We start from the raw sequence: 26,167 nt of genomic DNA on the forward strand, positions 1-26,167 counted from the left end.
AATACCACAGACTGGTTGTTCTCAGTTTGTGTTCATAAGAATCAAATAAAGTTCTTGTTAAAAAAAAAAAAATCTAACAAAATATGTACAAGATCTTTATGAGGAAAACCACACCACTCTGATGAACAAAATGAAAGAATAAATGGAGAGATATTCCATGTTCATGGATAGGAAGATTCAGTATTGCCAAGATGTCAGTTCTTCCCAACTTGATCTATCTAGATTCAATGCAATCCCAATCAAAATACCTTCAAGTTACTTTGTGGATACTGACAAACTGATTCTAAAGTTTATATAGAGAGTCAAAAGATCCAGCAGAGCCAACACAATATTGAAGAAGAACCAAGCTGGAGAACTGACATTACCTGACTTCAAGACTTACTATAAAACCACAATAATGGAAATAGCGGGGTACTGGTGAAAGAATAAACAAAGAGACTTCAGTGGAACAGAATAGAAAACCCAAAAATAGACCCACACAAATACAGTCAACTGGTCTCTGACAAAGGAGCAAAAGCAATACAATGGAGGAATGATTCCTTTCAACAAATGGTGCTGGGAGAACTGGACATCTACATGCAAAAAAAAAAAAAAAAAAAAAATTTAGACACAGACCTCACACTTCTGACAAAAGTGAATTCAAAAGGGAGTTTTGTTGGCAAGAATGTGGAGCAACAGGAACTTTCGTTCATTGCTGGTAAAAATGCAAAATGATACAGTAACTTTGGAAGACAGTTTCTTAGAAAATCAAACATACTTTTACCACATGCTCTAGCAATTACTACTCTTTGGTATTTATTCAAATGAACTGAAAACTTAAGCCACACAGAAACACGCACAGGGATGTTTACAGGAACTTTATTCATAGCGGCCAAGTTTTGGCAACTAAGCAACTAAGATGTCCTTCAGTAGGTGAATGGATAAATAAACTGGTACATTCAGACAAAGGAATATTATTCAGTGCTAAACGGGAGTGAGCTATCAAGCCACGAAAGGACGTGACGGAACTTTAGATGCACATTACTAAGGGAAAGAAGCCACTCTGAGAAGATACTGTATGATTCGAGCTATATGACATTCTGGAAAAGACTAAACTATGGAGACAGTAGAGAAATCAGAGGTTGCTAAGGGTTGAGATGTAGGGAAGAATGAATAGGTGGAGCATTAGACAAGTGAAACTATTCTCTATGATACTATAGTGGTGGATACACGTCATTATACATTTGTGCAAACCCACAGAATGTACAACAGAAAGAGTGAATCCTAATGTAAACCATGGACTTAGGGTGATTCTGATGCGTCAGTGTAGCTTCATCAATTGTAACAAATGTATCACTCTGGTGGGGGAAATTGATAATGCGGGAGGCAGGAGGTATATGGGAACTCTCTGTACCTTCCTCTCAATTGTGCTGTGAACCTAAAACTGCTCTTTAAAAAAAAGTCTTTAAAAAAAAGTAACAACATATATGACAAAGACAGAAAAATACGTTACCAACCATGAAGATAAAGGAAGGTTTGGAGACTTCCTTGGTGCCACAGTGGTTAAGAATCCACCTGCCAATGCAGGGGACACAGGTTCGAGCCCTGGTCCAGGAAGATCCCACATGCCACGGAGCAACTAAGCCCGTGCGCCACCACTACTGAGCCTGCGCTCTAGAGCCCGTGCACCACAACTACTGAGCCCGTGTGCCACAACTACTGAAGCCTGCATGCCTATAGCTCGTGCTCCGCAACAAGAGAAGGCACCGTAATGAGAAACCAACTCACCACAACTAGAGAAAGCCCATGTGCAGCAACAGAGACCCAACGCAGCCAAAAATAAATAAATAAATAATAAAATTTTAAAAAGGATGGTTTTTACCTGAGAGAAAAGTGAGCAAACAGACCAAACAGAAGAAATATAAATGTCCATTAGAAATAATAAAGTGGAAATTTAAGCAGAAATTTTTTTTTATCAAATTAGTCAATATTTTAAAATATGGGAATTCCCAAGGTTGGAAAAGTATGGAGACTGGTACTCTCAAACACAGCTAGTGGGAATACCAATGAGACATTTTTTGGAGGCTATTTTGGAAACATGTGTTACTTTTTTTTTTTTTTTTTTTTTTTTTTTGCGGTACGCGCGCCTCTCACTGTTGTGGCCTCTCCCGTTGCGGAGCACAGGCTCCGGACGTGCAGGCTCAGTGGCCATGGCTCACGGGCCCAGCCGCTCCACGGCATGTGGGATCTTCCCGGACCGGGGCACGAACTCGTGTCCCCTGCCTCGGCAGGCGGACTCTCAACCACTGCGCCGCCAGGGAAGCCCCATGTGCTACATTTTAAAAGAACATTTCTCTTGAAGTATAACAATCATAGGCATACAGGTTGATTAATCATTAAGAAATGAACATGTGCATGTAACCACCTCCAAGGTGAAGAATTTCTCAATTTCCTCCTCAAATGTAACCACTCTTCTGACACTAGAGATACCCCTGTCCGTGTTAAACTTATATATAACCTGAATCACACAATAGATGTATGTAATTCATTCATGTTGTCACCTTTACTCTTAGTTTGCTTATATTCGTTGCTAACAGAATTCCATTTTATGAATCAATGATTTACTTATCCATGTGGGATGTTTCCAATTTGAGGCTATTGGGCTATATGTTTCTATAAACAAACATTCTTACACCCGTCTTTACTATGCATGCATACTCAGTTCCGTGGGGTATTTACACAGGAATGTAATTGTTGGATCACATGGTACGTGTATGTTCAATTTTAGTAAGTACTGTCAAACAATTTTCAGTAGTGGTTATATCAAATTACACTCCCAACCCAACAGTGGGTGAGAGTTCCGGTTGCTCCACATCCTAACCAGCACTTGCTTTTAGAAAAGAAAAGATGAAAACCCAATGATGGAATCACCCAATCAGGAAGCTTGTAAAACACAAAACAAAAACAAATTAAATGCAAAGTAGAAGGAAGGAAATAGAAGAAGAAAATGATAAAACAGAAAATAAACATTCCAATAGAAGGACGGACAAAGCCAAAAGTTGGTAGATATTAAAAACCTAATGTCAATAAATTTGAAAATTCAGATGAAATGCAAAATTGTTTTGAAAAATGTAACTTAACTAAATTGACACATGAAGAGAGAAAATCTGAACAGTACTATTAAATTATTAAAACTTTCTCCCAAACAAAACTCCTGGCACAGATGGCTTCACTGGTGAATTCTATCAATACATAATCTTTAAGGAAGAAACATTACCAGTCCTACATAAAGAAAGAAAAACATAGAACACTTCACAACTCTTTTTATGCATGAATTTTGGAAATGTTTGTAAACTCTGACGTAGCAATCCCACGTACAGGAATTCATTCTACGATATACTGACTTAAATTCACAAAGATGAATGTGCAGGAATGATCACTGTGGTTCACCGTTAACTCTTGAATCGTGTCTCCCCAAATTCTTATGTTTAAGTTCTCAGCCCCAGAACCTCTGAATTTGACCATATTTGGAGATAAGGTCTTTGCAGAAGCGGTTAAGTTAAAATGAGCTCATAGACCAGTGGGCCCTAATCCTGCTAATATAACTGGTATCCTTTTAAGAAGAGAAACTGTGGACACAGACACACACAGAGTGAAGATGATGTGAAGACACAGGGAGAAGACAGCCATCTACAAGCCAAGGAGAAAAGATTGGAACAAATCTTTCCTTCACAGCCCTCACAAGGAACCAAGCCCTCTGACAAACTTCCAGGTTCCAGAACTCAAACTTCAAGCCTCCAGAACCGTAGGGAAATAAATTTCTGTTGTTTAAGCCACCCAGCCTTTGGTACTTTATTATGGCAGTCCTAGCAAACTAATACATTCATAAAAATGGAGGAGGAGAAAGCAATCCATTTATCTACCAGAAAAAATTATTCAGATAAATTACAATATACCTGTACTATGAAATAGTAGGGAGCCTACAGGAAAAATGAAGTCTGTGTATGTATGGGTATTGAAACAGGGTTACTGATAAAATGTCCATAATTTTTCCTAAGTGGAGAAAAAAGTATGCTGTAACATCTGTGTATATTATGTTCCATTTTTGTTAAATAAATAAATATGTTTCAAAAGTACAGAAAAATGTTTGGAGGTTTATACAATAAATTGTTAACACATTCAGGAGATTAGAGAAAGCATTATTTATTACTTTATTGTTTTGTTGAAAATGAGTATAGTTTCCTTAATCATTAAAATTTGGGGGGTATACAAATACATACACAGACCACATTATATGTAAAAGATATAAAGATGATCAGAATCTCAACTGGACTTTTTGAAAATAACTGAAAAACTGATTTAAAAGTTCATAAGGATGGAAAAATATCTGAGAATGAACAGGAAAATGTTGAGAAGGGAAAATGGTAAGGGGTTTTTCTTTTGACACATTAAATTGTATGCCTTCCATTTATACACTTATGTCAATATTTCTTAATAAAACTGGAAAACAATGACAAAATGTCTATACACTCAAAAAAATTAGCACTGATACAGAAATGGAAAAATAAATCAGTGGAATCAAACAGTCTAGAGAAATATCCAAATACCCATGATAATGGCATTTTAGTTTAGGGAAAATGATTTAATAAACAGTGCTGGCATCGTTGGCTATTCACCTGAAAGAAAACAAAATTAGACTTCCTATGTTGTCTCATATACCAAAAAACAACAAAAAAAAAAGCCAAGAGCTAGTACATTTTAAAAAGATACTCAACTTCACAACTACAAGTTTGAAAAATACTAGCAAATCATTATCCACCAGCAGATTGCAAAGTGTGATACCAGCAGGGAGGTCAACAAGCTGACATCTGCTAAAGTACTGTGTGAATGTGAAGTGCTTTAAATATTTAGGAAAACAGACGATACTCTTGACTTCGCAATTATTTTTGGAAGTCAGAGGAAATAATTCAGCAGTATATAAGGAAATACAAATAAAGCTGTTTATTACAGCCTCTCCTGTAGCGGCAACCACACTGGAAATAACCCAAAAGCTCAGAAAAAGGAAACATTAAATAAACCCCAGTACACACATCCTATGGATACTTAGTCATCTTTGAAAGACACATGAGTCAGATCAGTGCTCACTGACCTGGAAAGCTATCCATAATATGCCCTTACATGGGTTAAACAGGAAAACAAGTTGCTGAGTAATGTATGTAATATGATCACCTCACCTTTTTTTTTTTTTTTAAGCAAACAGGAGGCAAGCAGTGCCCTGTAGGCTTTTGGCTTATATGAGCACGGAGACAGGTGTGCATGGTACAGACTACCTTCTTTTTTTTTGTTTTCCTTAAATTTTGTTTTAACTGTGGTAAAATACATATAACTTAAAATTTACCATTTAAATCATTTTAAGTGTACAGTTCAGTTATGCTAAGTATATTCCCATTGTTGTGCAACTATCTCCAGAATTCTTTCGTCTTGCAAAACTGAAACTTTGTACCCATTAAACAATAACTCCCCGTTTCCCCCTCCCCACCAGCCCTGGTAACCAACATTCTACTTTTTGTTGCTATGAATTTGACTACTAAGCTTAGGTACCTCATGTAAAGAGAATCACACAGTATCTGTCTTTCTGTAATTGGTTTATTTCACTCAGCATGATGTCCTTAGGTTCATCCATGTTGTAGCATATGTCAGAATTTCCTTCTTTTTTTTTTTTTTTTTCCTTTTGCGGTACACGGGCCTCTCACTGTTGTGGCCTCTCCCGTTGCGCAGGCTCAGCGGCCTCTCCGGTCGCGCAGGCTCAGCGGCCATGGCTCACGGGCTCAGCCGCTCCGCGGCATGTGGGATCTTCCCGGACCAGGGATAGAACCCGTGTCCCCTGCATTGGCAGGTGGATTCTTAACCACTGCGCCACCAGGGAAGCCCTCATTGTGGTTTTGATTTGCATTTCTCTAATGATTTGTGGTGTTGGGCATCTTTTCATATGCTTATTGGCCATTTGTATAACTTATTTGGAGAAATGTCTATTTAAGTCCTTTGCCCATCATTTCTTAATTGGGCAGCTTTTTGCTGTTAAATTACAGGTCAGGCCACCTTCTTAACATTGTCACCTAAGAGGGGTGCCAGGGTGGCCCCGATAGAAATGGGGGCAGAGAAACCAGTTACTATTTCTTCATACATCTCTATTATATGTATTGTTAGAAAAGGCATAGATTGCCTTTCTGATTGTTTTTATATCTAATGAATTATAGGGGGAAAAGATGAAGCTCTGTCCCCCATTGCAGAGGAGCCTCAAGCTGACCCTTGCAAGCTCTTGCCCATCTTCTCTCAACCTATTTTAAGTTCAAGTTTCTCTCTCCGAGTTGAAGAAAAATTTGTTTTTAGTTGATTTGTACCTTTTCCAACTGCAAGGGAGTGAGGTTCAGAGTAACCCATTTCTTGGTCTTTTTCTTACAGATATAAAAATATCCATAACATTTGCCATAGGGTGAAAAAGAGTTACTTGTTCTTTTATAGATATTATTTAAAATACTAAGAACTCAAGGATATTATATAAATGTAGGAAGCATAAAAAATGCTAAAGGTAAAAATGCCTTATTCATTCATTTAACAAACCTTAACTGAATGCAACTTGGTCTTGATCCAGTTGCTGGAGATACAGCAGTAAATAAAACGAGAAGAAGTTGGAAAGTGGTAAGTGTAGTACAAAGTAATGCTAGGTCAGGAGGATGGGGTCATATTTTGGTAGAATGGTCAGGGCAACTTTCTTGTACAAGGAGTCTCAGTTGTGACAGATGCTAAATGTCCATGCTTCATCCACAAGGGACAGGGTCTCCCTAATTAACAGAAATTTAATTGTCAGAAGGATTTTGACAAATTTAAATAATCATCTACTGAAAAGGGCCTAAATCCATCTTAATATATAAATATACACTTATAACATTTTTTTTAAAAGAAGGTATTGGTAATGGAATGAGTGTGTCCCTCCCAAAATTCATATATTGAAGCCCTAAATGTCAATGTGATGGTATTTGGAGGTGGGCCTTTCGAAGCTAATTAGGGTTAGATGAGGTCATAAGGATGGGGCCCCCATGATGGGATTAGTGCCCTTATAAGATGAGGAAGAAACCAGACACAGCAAAAGGCAGCCATCTACAAGCCAGGAAGAAGGCCCTGACCAGAACCCAACCATGCCAGTATCCTGATCTCAGACTTTCTAGCTTCCAGAACTGTAAGAAATAAATGACCACTGTTTAAGCCACCCAGTCTATGATATTTCGTTACAGCAGCCCAAGCAGCCCAAGATACTACTATTTTTTTTTTTTTTTTTTTTTTTGCAGTACACGGGCCTCTCCCTGTTGCGGCCTCTCCCGTTGCAGAGCACAGGCTCCAGACATGCAGGCTCAGTGGCCATGGCTCACGGGCCCAGCCACTCCATGGCATGTGGGATCTTCCCGGACCAGGGCACGAACCTGTGTCCCCTGCATCAGCAGGCGGACTCTCAACCACTGCGCCACCAGGGAAGCCCCAAGATATTACTTCTTGACAATAATTGCAATCCATTCTTATCACTCATTCTGATTTCATTTTATATGCTTTGTTGTTAGGTATACTAAAAGCCCTTCACTTATTCATTTTTCAATCATAAAACATTCCAGCACATGTGCTTTGTTTAATCGACTAAAACTGAAAACGCATATTCCAAATCGTGGTCCCTGAGTAAACTGCAGAGCCCTAGAAGGATGGGTGAGTCGGCACACAGTTCCAGGCCTTTCAATGGAAACACTCAGTTGACCAGAGCTAAGGCCTCAGCGCAGGAGTCTGAGTGAGCAGTGCTCCAATGGGTAAGAGGGAATCAGTGGATGGGGTTACATGGTGTGTTGTCTGCAGGGCAAGTGGTTGACAGTGGTTCCACGTGTGTAAGACACTTCGGTAAACTTCCTCCAATGTTTCATGCTTCCTGCAGATGGGAAAGTCTGCTTATAGTAAAGGAAATACTGATGGCCCACGGCCTTTATAAGAGTTTTTTTTAGCTGACTAGGCTATGGGCTTGCTAAAAAGAAGCAAAAGCCTCCCAAGGTTCACCAGAAGCCTCTGCTGAAAGGTAGGAACAGGTGAAACAAAGAGAGGTCAGATAGAAAGAAATGCTTTCTAATGATTTCCACCTCGGTGTGGTAATGTGGCAATAATTATGATTCCTGGTCTTCATCCTATCTGATTAGAGGGGGAAAAAAACCGAATTTACAGAGATCTTCTTTCTTATTCTCATGGAACTTCTGTGAAACAGCTATTGACAGGGCATATCATACTTTTATTTATATTTGAGAAAATAAAGGACCATCTGAGACAAGGGGATATTCAAAGCTATCATATCCACTCATCCAGAAGTGAACATGATATGACCAATTGAATTATATTTCCATTTATTTTAAAGATGGGGTTTGGGAACTATTCCTACGTGATAAGGTACAGGCTCTCAGGGGTACGGTCTCCCTCTCAGATCCCCTCGGAAATAATGGTGGAAATTATCAGAAGAAAGAAAAATCTGCATCCATCCTAGAAACCAGGCCAAAGCCCTTTCCACATGCCAGAGCCTTGGAGATATTCTTCCTACACCACAATGCAGAATGGAGCTGTATGAAGAAACTGAGAACACCAATTCACAGTTTTTTGTTGAGAGAAAATACAGTGTCCCCAGGAACAGCAGAGACCCCTAGCAAAAGCCAACACTCCTTGCTAACCTGGAGGGATGAAGGAGAGAGGGAAGGTAAGACTCTGAGCACATTTCTTTACTCCCAAATGCCCTGAAGATGAGCCCTGAGAAGAAGCACAGGGCAGCCCTGGGGATGGTGGGCTGATAGGATCAGCATAACTAGGCAGTCAGGTGGGTCTGAATATGAGTCCCAGCTCTACCACCTACTAGCTCTGTAACCCTGGGCAGGTATTAAACTTCTCTAAGCCTCCCTTTTCTTCTCTGCCAAACTGGCTAGTAACTGTGCCTTTTGCACAGGATTGCTGTGAAGATTAAATGACGTAAGAGTGTAAAGTGCTTAAAATAGTCCCTGCAAGTGCTCATTTAGTGAAGATGATGATGGTGGTGACGGTGATAGATATGATGGTGACGGATATGATGATGGTGCTCATGGTGACCGTGATAGATATGTTGATGGTAGTCACGGTGATGGTGACGGATATGTTGATGGTGGTCATGGTGATGGTGACGGATATGTTGATGGTGGTCATGGTGACAGTGATGAATACAGTGATGGTGGTGATAGATATGATGACGATGATGATGATTAATTGTGAAACTGGAATTTAAGATTTGGCAGAATACAGCTAAAGCTTTTGAAAAGCTTCAAATACTTTAAATACTCTTACTCTTTGATCCAGTAATTCCACTTATTGGAAATATTCTTTGGGAAACAGAAACAGACAAAAGAATTCAAAGATAAAGTTCAGTTGTAGTTGGAAAAACAGGAAACAAGCTAATAAATACGTAACAACAGCAGAGGTTTTGGGGAGAAAACCTGTAGAAATAATGGGATCTACAATGGATAGATTGACCCCAATTATGGACAGACTGGAGAAACAGGCTGTCAGGACCAGGAAATTTGAGAGGCTGGATAAAATGAATGACATCCCCACCCCCTCCACACTTCCAGAGAACAATCCCTTCTCCACCCCCACAGGACACAGGAAGTCTATCCTCTGTAAAAACTGAATGAGAGATGTTCCCAACTCAGGGACACCACAGAACAGAGACAGATGGTGGCATGAAACAGGATGAATGGGTTTACATATTAAGTTGAGTTGATGACCCCAGCCCCCTCCTCTCACTGATGTCTCAGAGCCCTGGTGGCCAGGTATGTTCTGCCTATATTCGAAATTAGAAAATTTTTTCTTGGAGAATCTCAATTGCCCAGAGAAAATTCTACAGATAAAAGCATTTTTGCTTTAAAAAGTTTAAAACTTTAAAAAGTTTTTTGTTTTTTTTAAAAAAGAGAGCTGAGTTTCTCATTCTCCTATATGAACAAGTAGTCAAGGGATCAGTAAACATTTGGGGGAAATTCTCCAACATGAAGACTACAGCACAGAAAAGAGAAGAAAAAAAAAAGAAAAATAACCTGGCAGAAGGGGAGGTAGTACAAGTATCAGAATCATAGCAGCTACAGTAGCCAGCAAGATTGAGACTGCAAATGTTACAGGTGTTATGAACACACTGCACCTGAGACTTTCTATGTGGTGAAACCAGCGGTATTGAAAGACAATTCAAAGGAAATCATTTCCTCACTGTCTGATTCACTGTTACATTCATACCATGTACTGCATCATCTAAAATTCTCTCTGAAATCACAGACATGGTCCCCTTCTTGCTGGCTTGGGCAATAACATTCCCTCACAGCTGACCTTGAACCACTGTTCCCACCCCACCAAGCATCCAAGCTTGATTTCTGTGAACTGGGTCACTGGAACTAAAGGCACTAGAACTTTATGCCTGGTATCTGGCATATTCGATGCTGAAATCAGCTGGCACAGAAATAAGAACCCAAAACTCTCAAATAAAATAATACCACAGACCGGGACTACCCCATGAGTACTAAATGCAGAAAACTGATGGTGACTCAAATAACTAACTTCAATTGCTCCTTTTTAAGATGCCCATGATTTAGGAGTCCAGAGATCATCAATATAATTAGTTGTTTTAAACACAAAAGACTTTGACAAATCCCCTCTCAATTATTATATGAAAGTGTGTGTGTGTATATGTGTGTGTGTGTGCGCGCGTGTGTGAAGGGTTTGAAAAGATTAAGAAAAATCTGAGTTATTTTTTTTTTTGCGGTACGCGGGCCTCTCACTGTTGTGGCCTCTCCCGTTGCGGAGCACAGGCTCCGGTCGCGCAGGCTAAGCGGCCATGGCTCACAGGCCCAGCCGCTCCACGGCACATGGGGTCTTCGCGGATCGGGGTACGAACCCATGTCCCCTGCATCGGCAGGCGGACTCCCAACCACTGCGCCACCACGGAAGCTCGTGAGATGTTATTTTTAATAACTTAATATAGAAATTATAATAAGCTTTTATGCTATCCATATTGGGAGAAGTGATATCAAAGTTAATAGTTGTCACTTTACATTATTGTAAATTCTTTAACAATAGGATAACATTGCTTTAATAAATGGCCCTTTAATAAATGGTCTTATTTATGGTTTAAAAACAAAAAGCCTGTGTTCCAGTGTTACACACTGTAGTCAGAAACATCGCTTGCCAGAAATAGAAATAACATAAAGTCCAAGAGATTGAGTAGGTTGCAAATTGCTCTCCTGCTTGGGAGGAACAATTCCTTTCTCCCCTATCTTTGCACTGTTCCTCCCTCAAAATGGATTACTACCATAACACATCCTACAAGTGGCCGTGGAGACCCTACCCAGGACCAGATAATGGGCTGGATGCTGGGGGGGGGCCTGGAGGAAGCAATTCCTGCACTCAAAGAACTGAAATTTCACCTCCCTCTCCTCAATGTCTATGGATCCAGGACACGGGAAAAGAGAAACCTCCCCACCCCATACACAGTGACTCTTGTTTTGTTCAAAGGTGCTCTGTTCCCACAGTATACGCTGGCTGCCAGTCACTCTAGCTTATCCATGTTTTTAAAGCTGAAATCAAACTCACCACCCAATTCCCCCACGCTTTTCAGACAGACACAAAGAGTCCAGCTGAACCATTGTGAGGGCGCTCCCTGGTCTAAAGAACCATATCCCCACGGTGGAGAGGATGACTCCCTCTCGGAAACAGACTCCAGGATTTCCCCAGCTCAACAGCTCACACGTTTTCCCAAACTCCCACTCACAGATCACGTCCCTTCTTTCCTGGACTCACTGGGTGATGCACGGGAGAAAAATATCCAGCCAGAATCATGTGAATTCTGTCATTCGAGCCACCAGCTTCCTGCTGGTTAGAGGCAATTTGGGGTTGGCCAGTGGAGGACAGAAACCACGTTGGGGTTTGGCAGCCCATTCTGGTCCTCTGTGCCGTGTCATCCACTCAGCTGGGCAGCCTGCGACAGACGGGGCCTCTCCCTGTGCCACAACCCAACGTCCCATTCATCTCTGTCCCCTTCACACGTACACAGCTGGCAAGAGAGCAACCGACCAACGTCCACTGAATTGATAGGACTTGCATCCACTAAGAAAACAGGGGCGAGGGGCTGGCATTCACCACGGGCTCTAAGGGACCAGAGAACCACCTGAGCTAAGGAGCCCTGAGACCAACCGTGTAGGTGGGGTGGGTCGGGGGGAGGGGAGCGGCGGCTGACAGACTGTAGGGAAGGCTCTTCTCAGACCCTCAGACACTCCTGCAGAGAGAATCAGTGTGCAAAGTTAGAGACATTGACCATGAATGTCCTACCTATGGAGGTTGAAGAGACAAAGATGAGACTGAAATCAGGAATTACTGGATCAGACTGAACTGTAGGTTCAGGTGTGAAAATGCCACTTCCCCTTTATCAGAGGTGCTCAGAAACGTCTGCCCCATCACGCCTCCTGGATTACTGACCCCCAAGCCACTTCCCACTCACAGGCCAGCGTTGGAGTCTCACTCATCCTTCTACACCCGCCTGTACACCAAATTCAACAGGAGCAGGAACAAAGCACTCAAGGTTAAAATCAAAAGAGGAACAAGCAGGGCTTCCCTGATGGCGCAGTGTTGATAGTCCGCCTGCCGATGCAGGGGACACGGGTTCGTGCCCTGGTCCGGGAAGATCCCACATGCCGCAGAGCAGCTGGGCCCATGAGCCATGGCCGCTGAGCCTGCGCGTCCGGAGCCTGTGCTCCACAACGGGAGAGGCCACAACGGTGAGAGGCCCGTGTACCACAAAAGGAGAAAAAGAGGAACAAGCAAAGTGAAACGAAGAATTCGTTCTCTAAAAGCAGAGGGGCAGGTGGCGGAGCAAACAGGACCTGGGAGCAGCTTTGCTCACCCCAGCCTCAGCCTCCACCCTCTCTGAACATCCTATAGGGCCTCTTTGCCACAGTCAGAAGCGTACTATCTCCCAGTTTCACTGCACTCATTTTCAAGAGTAAATGTGTTTACGATGTCAGGATTAGAATGCCTGTAATTCTGGGTGTGCATTTAATTTGCGTGCTTCCTTCTCCTTGGGGTGTGGGGAGGTATTCACAAAGAAAGTTTATTCCTCCCGGAAGGCTACTCAAAAGGATGCTCTAATTAAGCCCTGATGGAGCTCAAGGAAAACCCAAACGACTAAAAATGAGCTCTGCCTCCCAGGTCTCCAGCTTCTCACCTCTCGAAAACCTTCGGGAAAGAGCACAACACACTCAGGACACAAAAGAGAAGCAACACTCAGTTCTCCCAGCCCAAAGAAGGACAAACAACCTAGAGATTATCGGCTCTGTTTTGCTACATTGATGCGTTGTTTTCCAGGCAGCTGACTTTTTTGTGAAACGGAACAGCTGGGTCTAGGTGAGCTGAGCGCTGAACGGGAGTTACCCCAGGGAAGTTGCTGGAACACCCACCTCGCCTTTTCCATATGGCCGGCTCATTTCATGCCGGAAATAGAGAGGCCTCCCCCGCCTCCTGGGTCTGGCCCGATCCACAGGAAACTTCTCTCTTGATTAGACTCCCACTGAGCCCGGGGTTCAACTTTCCATCTTTCATTCCAACCCATACATCCCACCACTCCACCAAGGCCCAGCCAGGGGGCCTTTGCAAACAAACTCACCCATCCACGTCCACTGTGGGCAATCCACAAAGCTCAGGCTTTCTTGGAATCAAGACATTATCCTTTGAACCGCCAGGGAATACTCTCCAAACAGCAGATTAATCCTTATTTGCTTTTGGCAGTCACAATCCAGGGTCAATTAAACAGAGCCAAGCCCTAACGCTTAACCTCTTTCCTGAGCATTTATTTACATGCGATGGTGGAAGAGGGCGTAGCATTCTCTCAGCCCCATTTGGATGACAGCTCTGGAGATCACACTGGCCTTCCAGAGCCTTCTTTTTCCTAGGTTTTCCTCCAGTCCAGCACAAAGCAGGTCTCAACGCTCTCTCTCACTTGCAGGCCTAGACAAAAGCAAAACGATGTAGACACTGCTTTGGATGAATGGGTGACAGTCACATGACACATCTGGGTATGTCCTTTTAAAACAGACTTTCCAACTGAAATGGGGCCCAGATGTTGTAAGGGCAGGCATGTATCCAGTCCCCTTCCTAGGTGGTACCTACGGAATGAAGACCCAACTTAATATGACTTTTATGTGTACTTCTTGTTTCCCCTACTACGATGTAGGCTCCTCCGGACCTCGGGCACGGAGCACTTGGCTGCTACGTGGAGCACAATGCTTAGCCCACGGTTGGTTCTTAAAAGCTGGTTCGTCCAATAAATCAAACAATAAGTGAATACAGTGAAGAAGGTTCAAATGTATCAGATTAAACCCCAATCGATGTTCAGGAACAAAAGGTTTCCTGTACAAGGTTATGCAGATAGATTTCCTTGTTTACTAGGAGTAACCATCAAGCTAACAGCCAGATTATTTTCCCCCCTCTTTTGTAATAGCTGGCTATTCGAATGTTCCTTACATGGAAGCCCTATTTATAAAATCTTTATTAGATGACAAACTACATAGACAGCATTTCATATTTCAGAGATTCTAACCATTCTTTAAGACCCAACTCCAATAACTGGTGACATTTATTGAGCACTTACTATGTGCCAGACTCTGTTTGGAAAGTTCTCAGGCACTTACTCACTTCGTCCTTACAACCCACTGATTCCATCCCCATTTCATGAGTGAAGAAACTGGCTTGGTTGTTCCTTGGGCCTCCCCTGTCCCCTCCAAAGGAAAGTATTCATTTCCTCTTCTGAAACCCTCCTTAGCATGTCCTGTGCTTCTCTTATGAAATATATATTCTCCTACAAGCATGGAGCAATTCAGGCATAATCCTACCCCCTCTGCTCCACTGAAAATGGGGCTACCTTTTCCCAATGGTACTTATTCCCCAGGCGGATCCAACAACTGCTTATCAGAATCACCTGAGAAGTTTCTGAAACAAAACACAGCAGGGGCCTGGGCTTCTCTCCCTAGAGAGTCTGGTCTTGGTGCTCTGGAACCTTTATCTTCAGAAAGCTGTCCAGGTGCTACTGACACACACCAGGTTTGAGGACCACTGTCTTATACAACAGCTCACGGCCTTGCACTTTGTGAGTAATGAACAAAATTTATCCAATGAATGGATGGCTTAATGAATAACCCATTTTTTGTGTGTGTGGTACGCGGGCCTCTCACTGTTGTGGCCTCTCCCGTTGTGGAGCACAGGCTCCGGACGCGCAGGCTCAGCAGCCATGGCTCACGGGCCCAGCCGCTCCGTGGCATGTGGGATCTTCCCGGACCGGGGCACGAACCCGTGTCCCCTGCATCGGCAGGCGGACTCTCAACCACTGCGCCACCAGGGAAGCCCTGAATAACCCATTATTATGAGATGTCGTTCAAGATATTTCCAGTTGTTTTCCAAGTGGACACAGAACTACCCACACCCAAACTCTGCCAAGCCCCCCGACGTAGCCCTTACCACTCCCTCCCAGCCCCCTTCGCTCATTCAGCTCCAGCCACACTGGCCCTGGGTACTGCTCCTCAGTTGTCCCAAAATATCTGCCTGGACCATTCTTGCCCTAGATTTGCATGGCTCCTTTCCTTTTTTTTTTTTGGCCGTGCCACATGTCATGCGGGATCTTCCCCAACCAGGGATCGAACCCGGGGCCCCCTGTGTTAGGAGCACGGAGTCTTAACCACTGGACCACCAGGGAAGTCCTCCTTTCTACTTGTATTCAGATCTCTTCCCAAATGTCACCTCCTGAGAGAAGTGACCTGCCTGCCCCCACTAAACTAGAGCACTCACCCCGGCCCCCCATCATTCTTTATGGTATCACAGTCCTTTATCAAAATTCTCATGGCCCTTAACACTAACTGACATTATATTACATATACTTTAAATGTACTGTGTGTTTCTTTCCCTTAGAACACACATGTCAAGGTTATGGATTCTTCGAGGAAAACAGACAAGCTTCCCCTGCTGTTTAAGTCTTATTCTGTCTGAAGTGTTTCAGGGGAGTCTCGTGACAGAAAGGAGGGCCGTAGCTGACTTTCCGGGTCCCTTCCATGATCCAAAGTCTTAGAAAAAGGCATTTTTACAGATAGGAGAAAAGCTCGGACATCATCCAATGCGAGAGCTCTTCTTAATCTGGAGTTCAGGAGTCCTTGAAGATGTATATACTTCCTAAAACTGTGAAATTTTGTCCGCGTGCATAAGCACAATTTTCTGTGGAAAGGATCCACAGCTCTCAATGGAGTTTCAAAGGAGCCTGATTTCCCAAACGAAAAGTTAAAATTCTCTAGGCAAAATCTTTCATTAGGTAAGAGGAAACTGAGGCACCCTCCAAGAAACAACTTACAGAAGGTCAAACAGCTGGTTAGTGACAGAGTTCTAAGAAGAATCCACATTTGTTGATTCCCAAGCAGTCCCCCTCCCTCTGCCCCCAGCCCCCCATGAGATGTTCCCATAGAAAGAGAGGACCTGTCCCTCACCACACCAGATTGCCATTCTGAACCACTGGACTCTCAGAGTAGCTCCTCTCATGACTAAGCCTCTGGGCAAAAACACTGAAGCATGCCTTCCCCTTCCTAACAATTTCATTATTCACAAATTTGCGTGTAAGTGAGGACATCAGATGGCTCAAAACTGCCCTAAGCCTCTTTCAAATGGCATTTCATGCAAGGCAGTACAGGGCATCCGTCACATACCCTCACTCACCAGACGCTCTCAGCAAAGAAAGAACTCCTTTTCCTTCCCTACTGCTAATGGCTCCAATTTTCTCATGATTTTCTATCATGGTGAGTGCCAATGAAATATCACCCCCATCACACGTCCCACTGGCTATTCTTTCAACATCGTGGCTTCTAAAGCAGCCCTGCTGGAATGAAAACAAAATCATATCCACAAGCCATTCGGGAGGAGTGCAGAGAGGGAGGGCGTGCAATGAAATAAAGGGCAAGGGCGTACTGTAAGCTCAATCAGAAGCACATGATCTGTCCGCTACTCTGGAGAGATTTGCTGTATTCACGAAAGCCCCGCAAGGTACTTTGAGGTACCATAGAAACTTTTCCAGTTAGGTCACTGCACTGCAAGGAACAGAGACCCTCTCAAGGTACCCCCGGAAAAGGTCTGTTTTAGACCCGGAGTTGGAAAGCTGCTGAGAGCAAGGACAGCTCCAGGGCCTGGATCCCCCCCCACCCCCTGCCTCCACCCTCCAGATTGCTGGAGGGTTTCTTTCCACACCTGTTTCCTTCTATCAGTCAGCTTCCTCAGTTTCCATATGGTTGTTTGGTGGGGTTTTTTTTTTGTTTTTGTTTTTTTTTTTTTGCGATAAGCGGGCCTCTCACTGTTGTGGCCTCTCCCGTTGCAGAGCACAGGCTCCGGGCGGCGCGGCATGCGGGATCCTCCCGGACCGGGGCACGAATCCGTATCCCCTGCATCGGCAGGCGGACTCCCATCCACTGCGCCACCAGGGGAGCCCTCCATATGGTTTTGTCATTCATAACTTTGGCTGCCATGTGACTTCAGTCTGCCATGGATCCAACTCTCTCAAATGACATCCTTTTAGCTTTCGCCTCTGGGGCAAAACATTTCCTGGGATTCCTTCATTTGAATTCCCAAGACAGGGAATCTGATTGTTTCTACTTATTTCTTTGGGCCAAGATCTACGTCATTGTCCAGACTATGGGACGGCCTCCCTGGGGCAGTGGGCGCACCCAGGCACCAATCAGCATGGCCGCGGGAGTCGGATACTGAGTAAAACTTGACTACCTCGGCCTTCCCCAGGTCTTCTGCAGGGGCTGTGCCCGGACTGGTACCGGAATGACTGTCACACAGGCACTAAACCAGGCTGGTCAACAGTGGGCTTGGACTGGCACGTGAAAGCCAAATGTTAAATTTTCAAGAATTCTGAGAGCTCTTTGCTAATTCACCTGTAATTGGAAATTGGCCACAGTGGGAGTATTTACACTGCAGACATTGGCAAATGCCACAAAAATGGCGGATTTTGTTGGTTTTCCTAGAGAGCTCATTTGCCAGCGCACCTCTGCAGCATTAATGGTTAAAGAGGGAGAAAAACAAAATCAAGGTAAACAAGGCTTCCCAACAATCCGGCATAATCCACGTCATTTCCCTCTTCTCTTCAGCCAGCCTTCGCTGCAGCCAGAATGGACGGCTTCCTCATCCTCCTTGCAGCCAGCGCTCGTGCTACGTCACCTGTCAGCCTTCCCAAATGGCAATGCCCACCTCTGTCAAGTTCAACTTCTTCCCTGAAGCCTACCCATTTCCCTCTATTAGAACAACCTCTGCTTCTCTGAACTCCTGGAACCCAAAGTGTACTCCTCTGCACCCCTTTTCACGTTCAGCCTTTTACTATAGCTATTTCTGGCTTCATACTTTGAGTCCTTTCATTCATTTTAAACTTCCCAAGAATGGGATCTATGTCCATTTCTCTGGATCCTTCCAAGAGCCAACCATATACCTGCTCCTCACTTAGCTACCTGGTCAGCCCACGGTGAACGAATACAGAACACTTATTTCCACAAGTCTGCCACTTACAATTCCAGGCCTGCTAACCCACGAGTTCCCCCAACAGATCTGAGCCCTGACAACCGAATCAGCAGCAAGAGGATTCAAGTCTGCCAGGTGGCTACAGGCGTGGATCTGGCGTGTATGGGAATTATGTTCGCTAGATCCAAACTCCTGTAAGACAAGGGCAAAGTGAGGGATTAAACACGGGGATTAAACTTTGATCTGACAACATCAGAGTCACACTTCAAACCACATTCAACCCCCATCTCCCTTTAAGCCTTTGGGAAAAATGACTGGGAGCATTAGGGGGAAAATCTCAGAACCAGGAACCAGATGAAAAAGATCACAAGTTCACTGTCAAGTGGAGAACATTAGTTCTTCATGTCACGGATCACGTAACAGCCTGAAGAGTATATAAAAGCTGACAAGAAGTCAGAAGGAAAACTATCAGATTACAACTGGCATGTGAAGAAAAAGGCCAGGAAGAAATGGGCTTCTTCGCCCCAAAAGTTTTTTCTGGACAAAACCTCCTAAGTCTTCAGGAAGAAAGTTCAATGGCGTGTCAACTTTGGATCCTGGCATTCTGGGGTCCATGAATGTGGCCTTACCAGCAAGGCTTAATTTGCAGAAGTATTCAAAACTTGAAAATTCTTCACACTCTGAGAATTTGGAAGGTTAGAAAATATTATCTCAGGAATTGCCTGGCAGTCTAGTGGTTACGACTCCATGCTTCCACTACAGGGGGCACGGGTTCGATCCCTGGTCAGGGAACTAAGATCCCACAAGCCGCACGGCACGGCCAAGAAATAAACAAATTAAATTTAAAAAAAAAAAGAAAAGAAAATATTACCTCTAGTTTACAGATGGAAAAACTAAGCTAAAGAGAGGCAAGTCACTTGACTGTGTCTGTAACAGACACTGAAACACAAACCCAGCTTCCTAATCCTGGTTTCAGTACCTCTCGGTTCACTTCATTCCACCCATCATCCCTCCAAACCCTAATGCCCTAGAATATAAAAAACAAGTGGCTTTTGTGAAATGGATAATTCCTGAAGCTTAATCCAAACACACGGTGTGAAAACTAGTTTCGAAAAAAAATTCTCAGAACTAAGGCAGACAAAAGAACATGGTAGGGTGACCATTTCAGCAAGAAAACAAGCTCTCTAATCTTCCCCAAGTATAAAACCCTGCCACTCAAGGCTGCTGATAAAAGCAAGAAGATAAAGACATATTATGGTAGAACACATGTTTCGTTTTAGATATCATCTATATTTCCTCCATCTGTCTTTTCTTTTCTTTTCTTTTTTTTTTTTTGGCGGTACGCAGGCCTCTCACTGCTGTGGCCTCTCCTGTTGCGGAGCACAGGCTCCGGACACCCAGGCTCAGTGGCCATGGCTCACGGGCCCAGCCGCTCCGCGGCATGTGGGATCTTCCTGGACAGGGGCACGAACCCGTGTCCCCTGCATCGGCAGGGGACCCTCAACTACTGCACCACCAGGGAGGCCCTGTCTTTTCCTGATAGGCGTGGTTTTAGGAAGATAGGACCACAGAGATGCTGTACTTGCCTAAGACTTTATAACTGGTAGCTAAAGCCTCCTCAACGTGGAATTTTGCCCCCTGGGATCTAAAAGAAATCCATCTAGAAGTAAAGAAGGGAACAAAGAAAACAAACGAAAGCAAAAGTTCACCTGTCCAGATGTCCTCCCTAACACACTCTGATTTGATCCTTAAAAGTTTAGTCCTTTGAGCAACAAATGAGGGGCTGTTTTCCTGGTCTAAAATCCGCTTTAGGGACTTTCCTGGTGGTCCAATGGGTAAGACTCCATGCTCCCAATGCAGGGGGCCTGGGTTCGATCCGTGGTCAGGGAACTAGATCCTGCACGCATGCCGCAACTAAAGATCCCGCATGCTGCGACCAGGACCTGGTCTAGCCATTAATTAATTAATTAATTATAAATAAATTAATTAATTAAATCAGCTTTAAATCAAAATCAAAATGTCCAGAGAGAAAGGTGATGGGATTATGGTTTGCTTCAAGGAGTGGGCCATTTGCTTCTGAAATAAGCCATGCTGTCACATCTGAACTGAGCGAGCAGGCGCATATCTAATTCAGGAAAGGAAATAAGAGACAGATTCAAAATTTCCAAGGCACTTGGCTTCGATCAGAGCTCAAACATGAAAAGAATTCTTCTGCAGGCTCAAAAGCATTTCTGAATTTGTGAGCTTACAAAGAGACCTCCCTGAAGCTATCAAGTAGTTTGAAAACAAGCTTGACTGACAATCCTCACGTTGCAAAAGATGAAGCAGGAACCAGCCTCTCTCAGGGCATGCAAGGTTCTTGAAAAATGATTCCAGGGACTTTCCTGGTGGTCCAGTGGGTAAGACTCTGCACTCCCAATGCAGGGGGGCCCAGGTTCCATCCCTGGTCTGGGAACTAGATCCCACATGCCGCAACAAAGATCCTGCATGCCACAACTAAGAGTCTGCATGCCACAACTACAAAAGATCCCGCATGCCACAACTACAAAAGCTCCCACATGCCACAACGAAGATCCCACGTGCCACAACGAAGACCCAGCCTAGCCAAATAAATAAATATTTTTAAAACTAAAGTACATTAGGTCTCTAAATCATTATATAAATGCCTTAAAAAGAAAAGAAAAAGAAAATTCATTCCAGAGTATTCTAATGCAGACAACTCTTCAACTGAAGTAGCTACCAGTCTTCTTTAAGGAAGGCTACAGGCCCACAAGATAGTCATTCAGGATTCTGTCCTCAATGGATTCCTATTTTCTGATTCTATTATAATCTGTGTGGTAGGACCAGAAATGGCTGGCCTAGGGCTACTGGTCCCAAATGTCTCTGAATTCACGAGGCTGGAGATGACGTATATTGTGGCGCTCTGTCAGGCCAAAGCGAAGGCAACCAGCTGGTCTGAAGCCCTGTCCACTCCATGGATTCTCTATACATTCCTTATCTTATATAATAACCACCCCATGGGCCCCTGGAACATAACATGTGCTCAGAGAAAAGTCATAGGGAGTGCAGATTCAAATTCCAGTTGGCCTGAGTCAATACATCCATGTTAATGAGTCCAGTTAGTTATGTGTGAATTTATTATTTATTTATACCTCTTAGGATCCCAGACTATTCTAAGCCAGTAAGAGAGTGCTACCTAAAAGTACAGGAGGGAACTCTCTGGCAGTCTAGGATTAAGACTCAGTGCTTTCACTACTGTGGCACGGGTTCAATCCCTGGTCGGGGAACTAAGATCCCACAAGCTGTGTGGCACGGCCAAAGAAATATAATAGTAAAAATAAATATCAAAAAAAAAAAAAAAGTACAGGAACAGAGACAAAAGTCCCATCACCCAGAGACCCCTAGGAATTCAAACATGTTCCATGGAGATTCTTGCAAGCCCAGGCCAGGTCCAGCCTTAGGGGCTTTGAAATTGGAAATACTAGAATCTAGTCTGGACCTTTGAGGATGGACTCAGCGCAAACCAACCTTCCCTACTTAGGAATCAAGCCTGCTCTGCAAACACGGGCACCTGATTGCCAGGCCAGCCTACTGGCGGGCAGGCTCCCGCCTAGTGAACTTTCAGATAATGATTACGTACTGCCCACTGCACCAGGAAGTGTGCTAATCTTATTCCTACCTCCTCACTTGGCTCAGAGCCTTCTATGATCTCACAAACGCAAACAGTAATAAAAGTTAGTAGGCTTGGACTTCGAAATTCCAAACCACTAGAAGCTGCTCTCCAAAACTTCACTCTGTAGCAAATGGCTTTTGCCTCTCCCTTGACGATTCTGATTTTAAGCATGGCTTGGCCACAAGGCACAAACTATGGTCTGCAGGACTGTAAACAGTAACCTTGGTTCTGATGTCAGCTTACCATGTGTCCCCGAGCAAATCAACATCTGCATCTCAATCTTCTTCAGTAACTCAAAACACGATTTACATTTTTAAGGCATGTCATATTAGTGATGCTGTTAGACTACAGAAACTATACACACACACACACACACACACACACACACAATGTTCTGTTTCATTAGTGAAATACTTTATTTTATGTAACATAAGACCAAGTCTTGTGTCTGCACCAGGATGTCCATTACCTTAACAAAATAGGACTGTGGCATCATATTTTATTGTCTTCAAACAGATAGAGGAGTCAAAGTCTGAGATCTTACCCACCATAAAATAGCCATTTAGGGCTTCCCTGGTGGCACAGTGGTTGGGAGTCCACCTGCCGATGCGGGGGGCGCGGGTTTGTGCCCCGGTCTGGGGGGATCCCGCGTGCCACGGAGCGGCTGGGCCCGTGAGCCATGGCCGCTGAGCCTGCACGTCCGGAGCCTGTGCTCCGCAACGGGAGAGGCCACGGCGGTGAGAGGCCCGCGTACCGCAAAAAAAAAAAAAAAGCCATTTAGATCCTAAAAACAACCAGCAAATCAAAATGAGATGTGATTCCACGAGTTTTAAATTTTAGGATTATAAAGAGATGAGACTGGTATAAACATGAAAATTCCATTTTGCCCTTAACTGAAGCAAAATCTTGGATTGGGTTTTGATGATAAGCAGAGAGAAAGAATGTGTCGTAAGTAATTAACTGAATTGTAGAAAGCAAAGAGTATTCAATCACGGATGGTCATCAAGAATACAGGAAGGGGGCTTCCCGGTTGGCACAGTGGTTAAGCATCTGCCAATGCAGGGGACACGGGTTCCAGCCCTGGTCCGGGAAGATCCCACATGCCACGGAACAACTAAGTCTGTGCACCACAACTACCGAGCCTGCGCTCTAGAGCCCGTGAGCCACAACTACTGAGCCCACGTGCCACAACTACTGAGCCCACGTGCCACAACTACTGAAGCCCGCATGCCTAGATCCCGTGCTCCGCAACAAGAGAAGCCACCGCAATGAGAAGCCCGCGCACCACAACGAAGAGTAGCCCCCGCTCGCCACAACCAGAGAAAAGCCTGCGCACAGCAATGAAGACCCAACACAGCCAAAAATAAAATAAACTTATAAAAAAACAAAACAAAATAAAGTGGTTGCATCAATTTACACTCCCACCAGTGCATGAGGCTCCCTATTGCCATAGATCCTGCCAACAGTTGGAATTTCTGTTTTTTGGGGTTGTTTGTGGGGGTTTTTTCCCCCCAATTTAGCCCTTCTGGTGAGGTTGTAGTTGTCTAGCAGTACGTTTGCATCTCTGTGATGACACATGGAGATCAACACCTTTCCAAATATTTATTGGACTTTGGATTATCATTTTTTGTGAAATGCCTATTCAAGTCTTTTTCCCATTTTTCAATTGGGTTATTGTTTTCTCTTATTGATTAATATTTCTGCACATATTCACAACAGGTTAGATATGTGTATTGGGACTGTCTTCGTTCTACTCTGTGGGTTGTCTTTTTAATCTCTTCTTAAGGGTGTCTTTCCGTGAACAGAAGTTCTTAATTTTAATATGACTCAGGATAATTTGTGTTTCTTTTAAAGTTAGTGTTTTTTGTGTCCCTTTAAGAAATCTCTGCCTACTCCAAGGTCAAGATGTTCTCTTATGCTTTTCTTTTCTGAAAGCTTTCACTGTTTTACCTTTCAGACATTTGGAATCAATCCTTTATATGGCATTAAGTAGGAGTCCAGTACATTTTTTCAATATAGATAACCAACTAACTCAGCACCACTTTTTGAAGAGATCAGCCTTTAATCACTGCATGCCATCGTCATCTTTAGCAGACACTCTGTCACTGAGTCTGATTCTTTTTAATGGCTGTACGGTGTTCCACTGTATGCATGTTTCATAAGTAACAACCCATGCCCAACTGATTCCCATTTAAGCTGCTTTCATGTCTTTATTATAAAGAATGCTGTCATGAATAATCCTGTCCGTATACCATTGCTCACATGTGTTAGTACATCTGTAGGACAAACTCATAGAAATGGAGTCGCTAAGTCAAAAGGTGTGTGCATTTTTAAATCAATATTTGACAGAGGCTGTACCAATTTTAATTGGATTTTCAAATCACGGTGAACTGCGCACACAGTATTATTATAAGACCCAGTACAGGGGCTTCCCTGGTGGCACAGTAGTTGGGAATCCTCCTGCCAGGGGAGGGGACACAGGTTCGAGCCCTGGTCTGGGAAGATCCCACATGCCACGGAGCAACTGAGCCCATGCACCACAGCTGCGCTGTGGAGCCCGCGAGCCGCAACTGCTGGGCCCACGTGCCACAACTACTGAAGCCCGCGCACTGCAATGAAGAGTGGCCCCCCCGCTCACCGCAACTAAAGAAAGCCCACACACAGCAACAAAGACTCAATGCAGCCATAAATAAATTAATTAATTAATTATTTTTTAAAAAGACCCAGCACATTAGAACTTCAATTATACCAAAGTTCCCAACATTTTTAAGCCTTAGGATCCCTTTTTAAAAACCAATAAATGTGGGCTTCCCTGGTGGCGCAGTGGTTAAGAATCCGCCTGCCAATGCAGGGGACACGGGTTTGATCCCTGGTCCAGGAAGATCCCACATGCCGCAGAGCAGCTAAGCCCGTGAGCCACAGCTACTGAGCCTGCACGCCACAACTACTTAGTCCATGTGCCACAACTACTGAAGCCCGTGCACCTAGAGCCCGTGCTCCACAACAAGAGAAGCCACCGCAATGAGAAGCCCACGCACTGCAACAAAGAGTAGCCCTGGATCGCCACAACTAGAGAAAGCCCACGCACAGCAACGAAGACCCAACGCAGCCAAATAAATAAATAAAATAAACAAATTTATTTGAAAAAAACAATAAATGTTTAACTATGCTTCTAGTATCCACTGACTGAAAAATATGTATATAACCATGTAATTCACAGACACTGTGCCTCAGGACCTAAGAAATGGAAACTAACCAAAGTGAATCATGCTGTCATGCTCTGAGGCACAGTCTCCTCTGCTTAACACAGTAAAGAGCAAGGGCACCTGCTATCTGCACCTGGTCTGAAGGAAGCTCAAAGCTCAGGGCAGTCAGGCCAAGGAGCCTTACCCAACCTGCTCCCAGGTCAAGTGTTCAGAATAAAGCATCATCATTTTGTTCAAAACACAAGTCTAAAAGAACGCCAATGGGCTTTCACTTCCAGGTCAGCACTATAATTATAATCCTTTATGATCAATACACAATTCTCCCTTTGCCCATCAGCACCTTGTAAACCACAGTAACACCTGTTCTCAAACATGCCTGTAACATCACGAGAATGTCACGCTACTTATTGATTTTGTGACTGACATCAATGTCAACACCACAGTGCTGAGGACCAAAGACATGGGGCCCGCTGCCGGCCTGAGACATTGTGACCACCACAGAACGCACAGCATGACTTCCACTTTGCAGCCTCAGACCTCTGAACACACTCCCTTTCCAGAACGCTTCAAAAGGGGAAGGTGCTTGGCAAAAGAAACCGTCAACAAAATGAAAAGGCAACCAACCGAAAGGAAGAAAATATTCATAAATCATACATCTGATAAGGGGTTAATGTCCAAGATAGGTAAAGAA

General features: G+C 43.8%; 1 protein-coding gene across 14 annotated transcripts in view; it reads right to left on the bottom strand.

Moving 5' to 3' along the window:
- The window catches only part of DOCK5 (dedicator of cytokinesis 5), a 240,180-nt gene that overhangs the window by 200,704 nt on the left and 13,309 nt on the right, over positions 1 to 26,167 (bottom strand). The window contains exon 1 of one of the 14 annotated variants that reach the window (XM_073805830.1): positions 13,721 to 13,936. The exons of the other annotated variants lie outside the window; for them this stretch is intronic. Coding sequence (XP_073661931.1) covers positions 13,721 to 13,724 — 4 coding nt within the window. The 5' untranslated portion in view covers positions 13,725 to 13,936. Of the gene's footprint in view, positions 1 to 13,720; positions 13,937 to 26,167 lie in introns of those variants that run through there. 14 annotated transcript variants of the gene reach the window in all.

Source organism: Tursiops truncatus, chromosome 6, assembly GCF_011762595.2.
Source record: "Tursiops truncatus isolate mTurTru1 chromosome 6, mTurTru1.mat.Y, whole genome shotgun sequence".
Classification (NCBI taxonomy): domain Eukaryota; kingdom Metazoa; phylum Chordata; class Mammalia; order Artiodactyla; family Delphinidae; genus Tursiops; species Tursiops truncatus.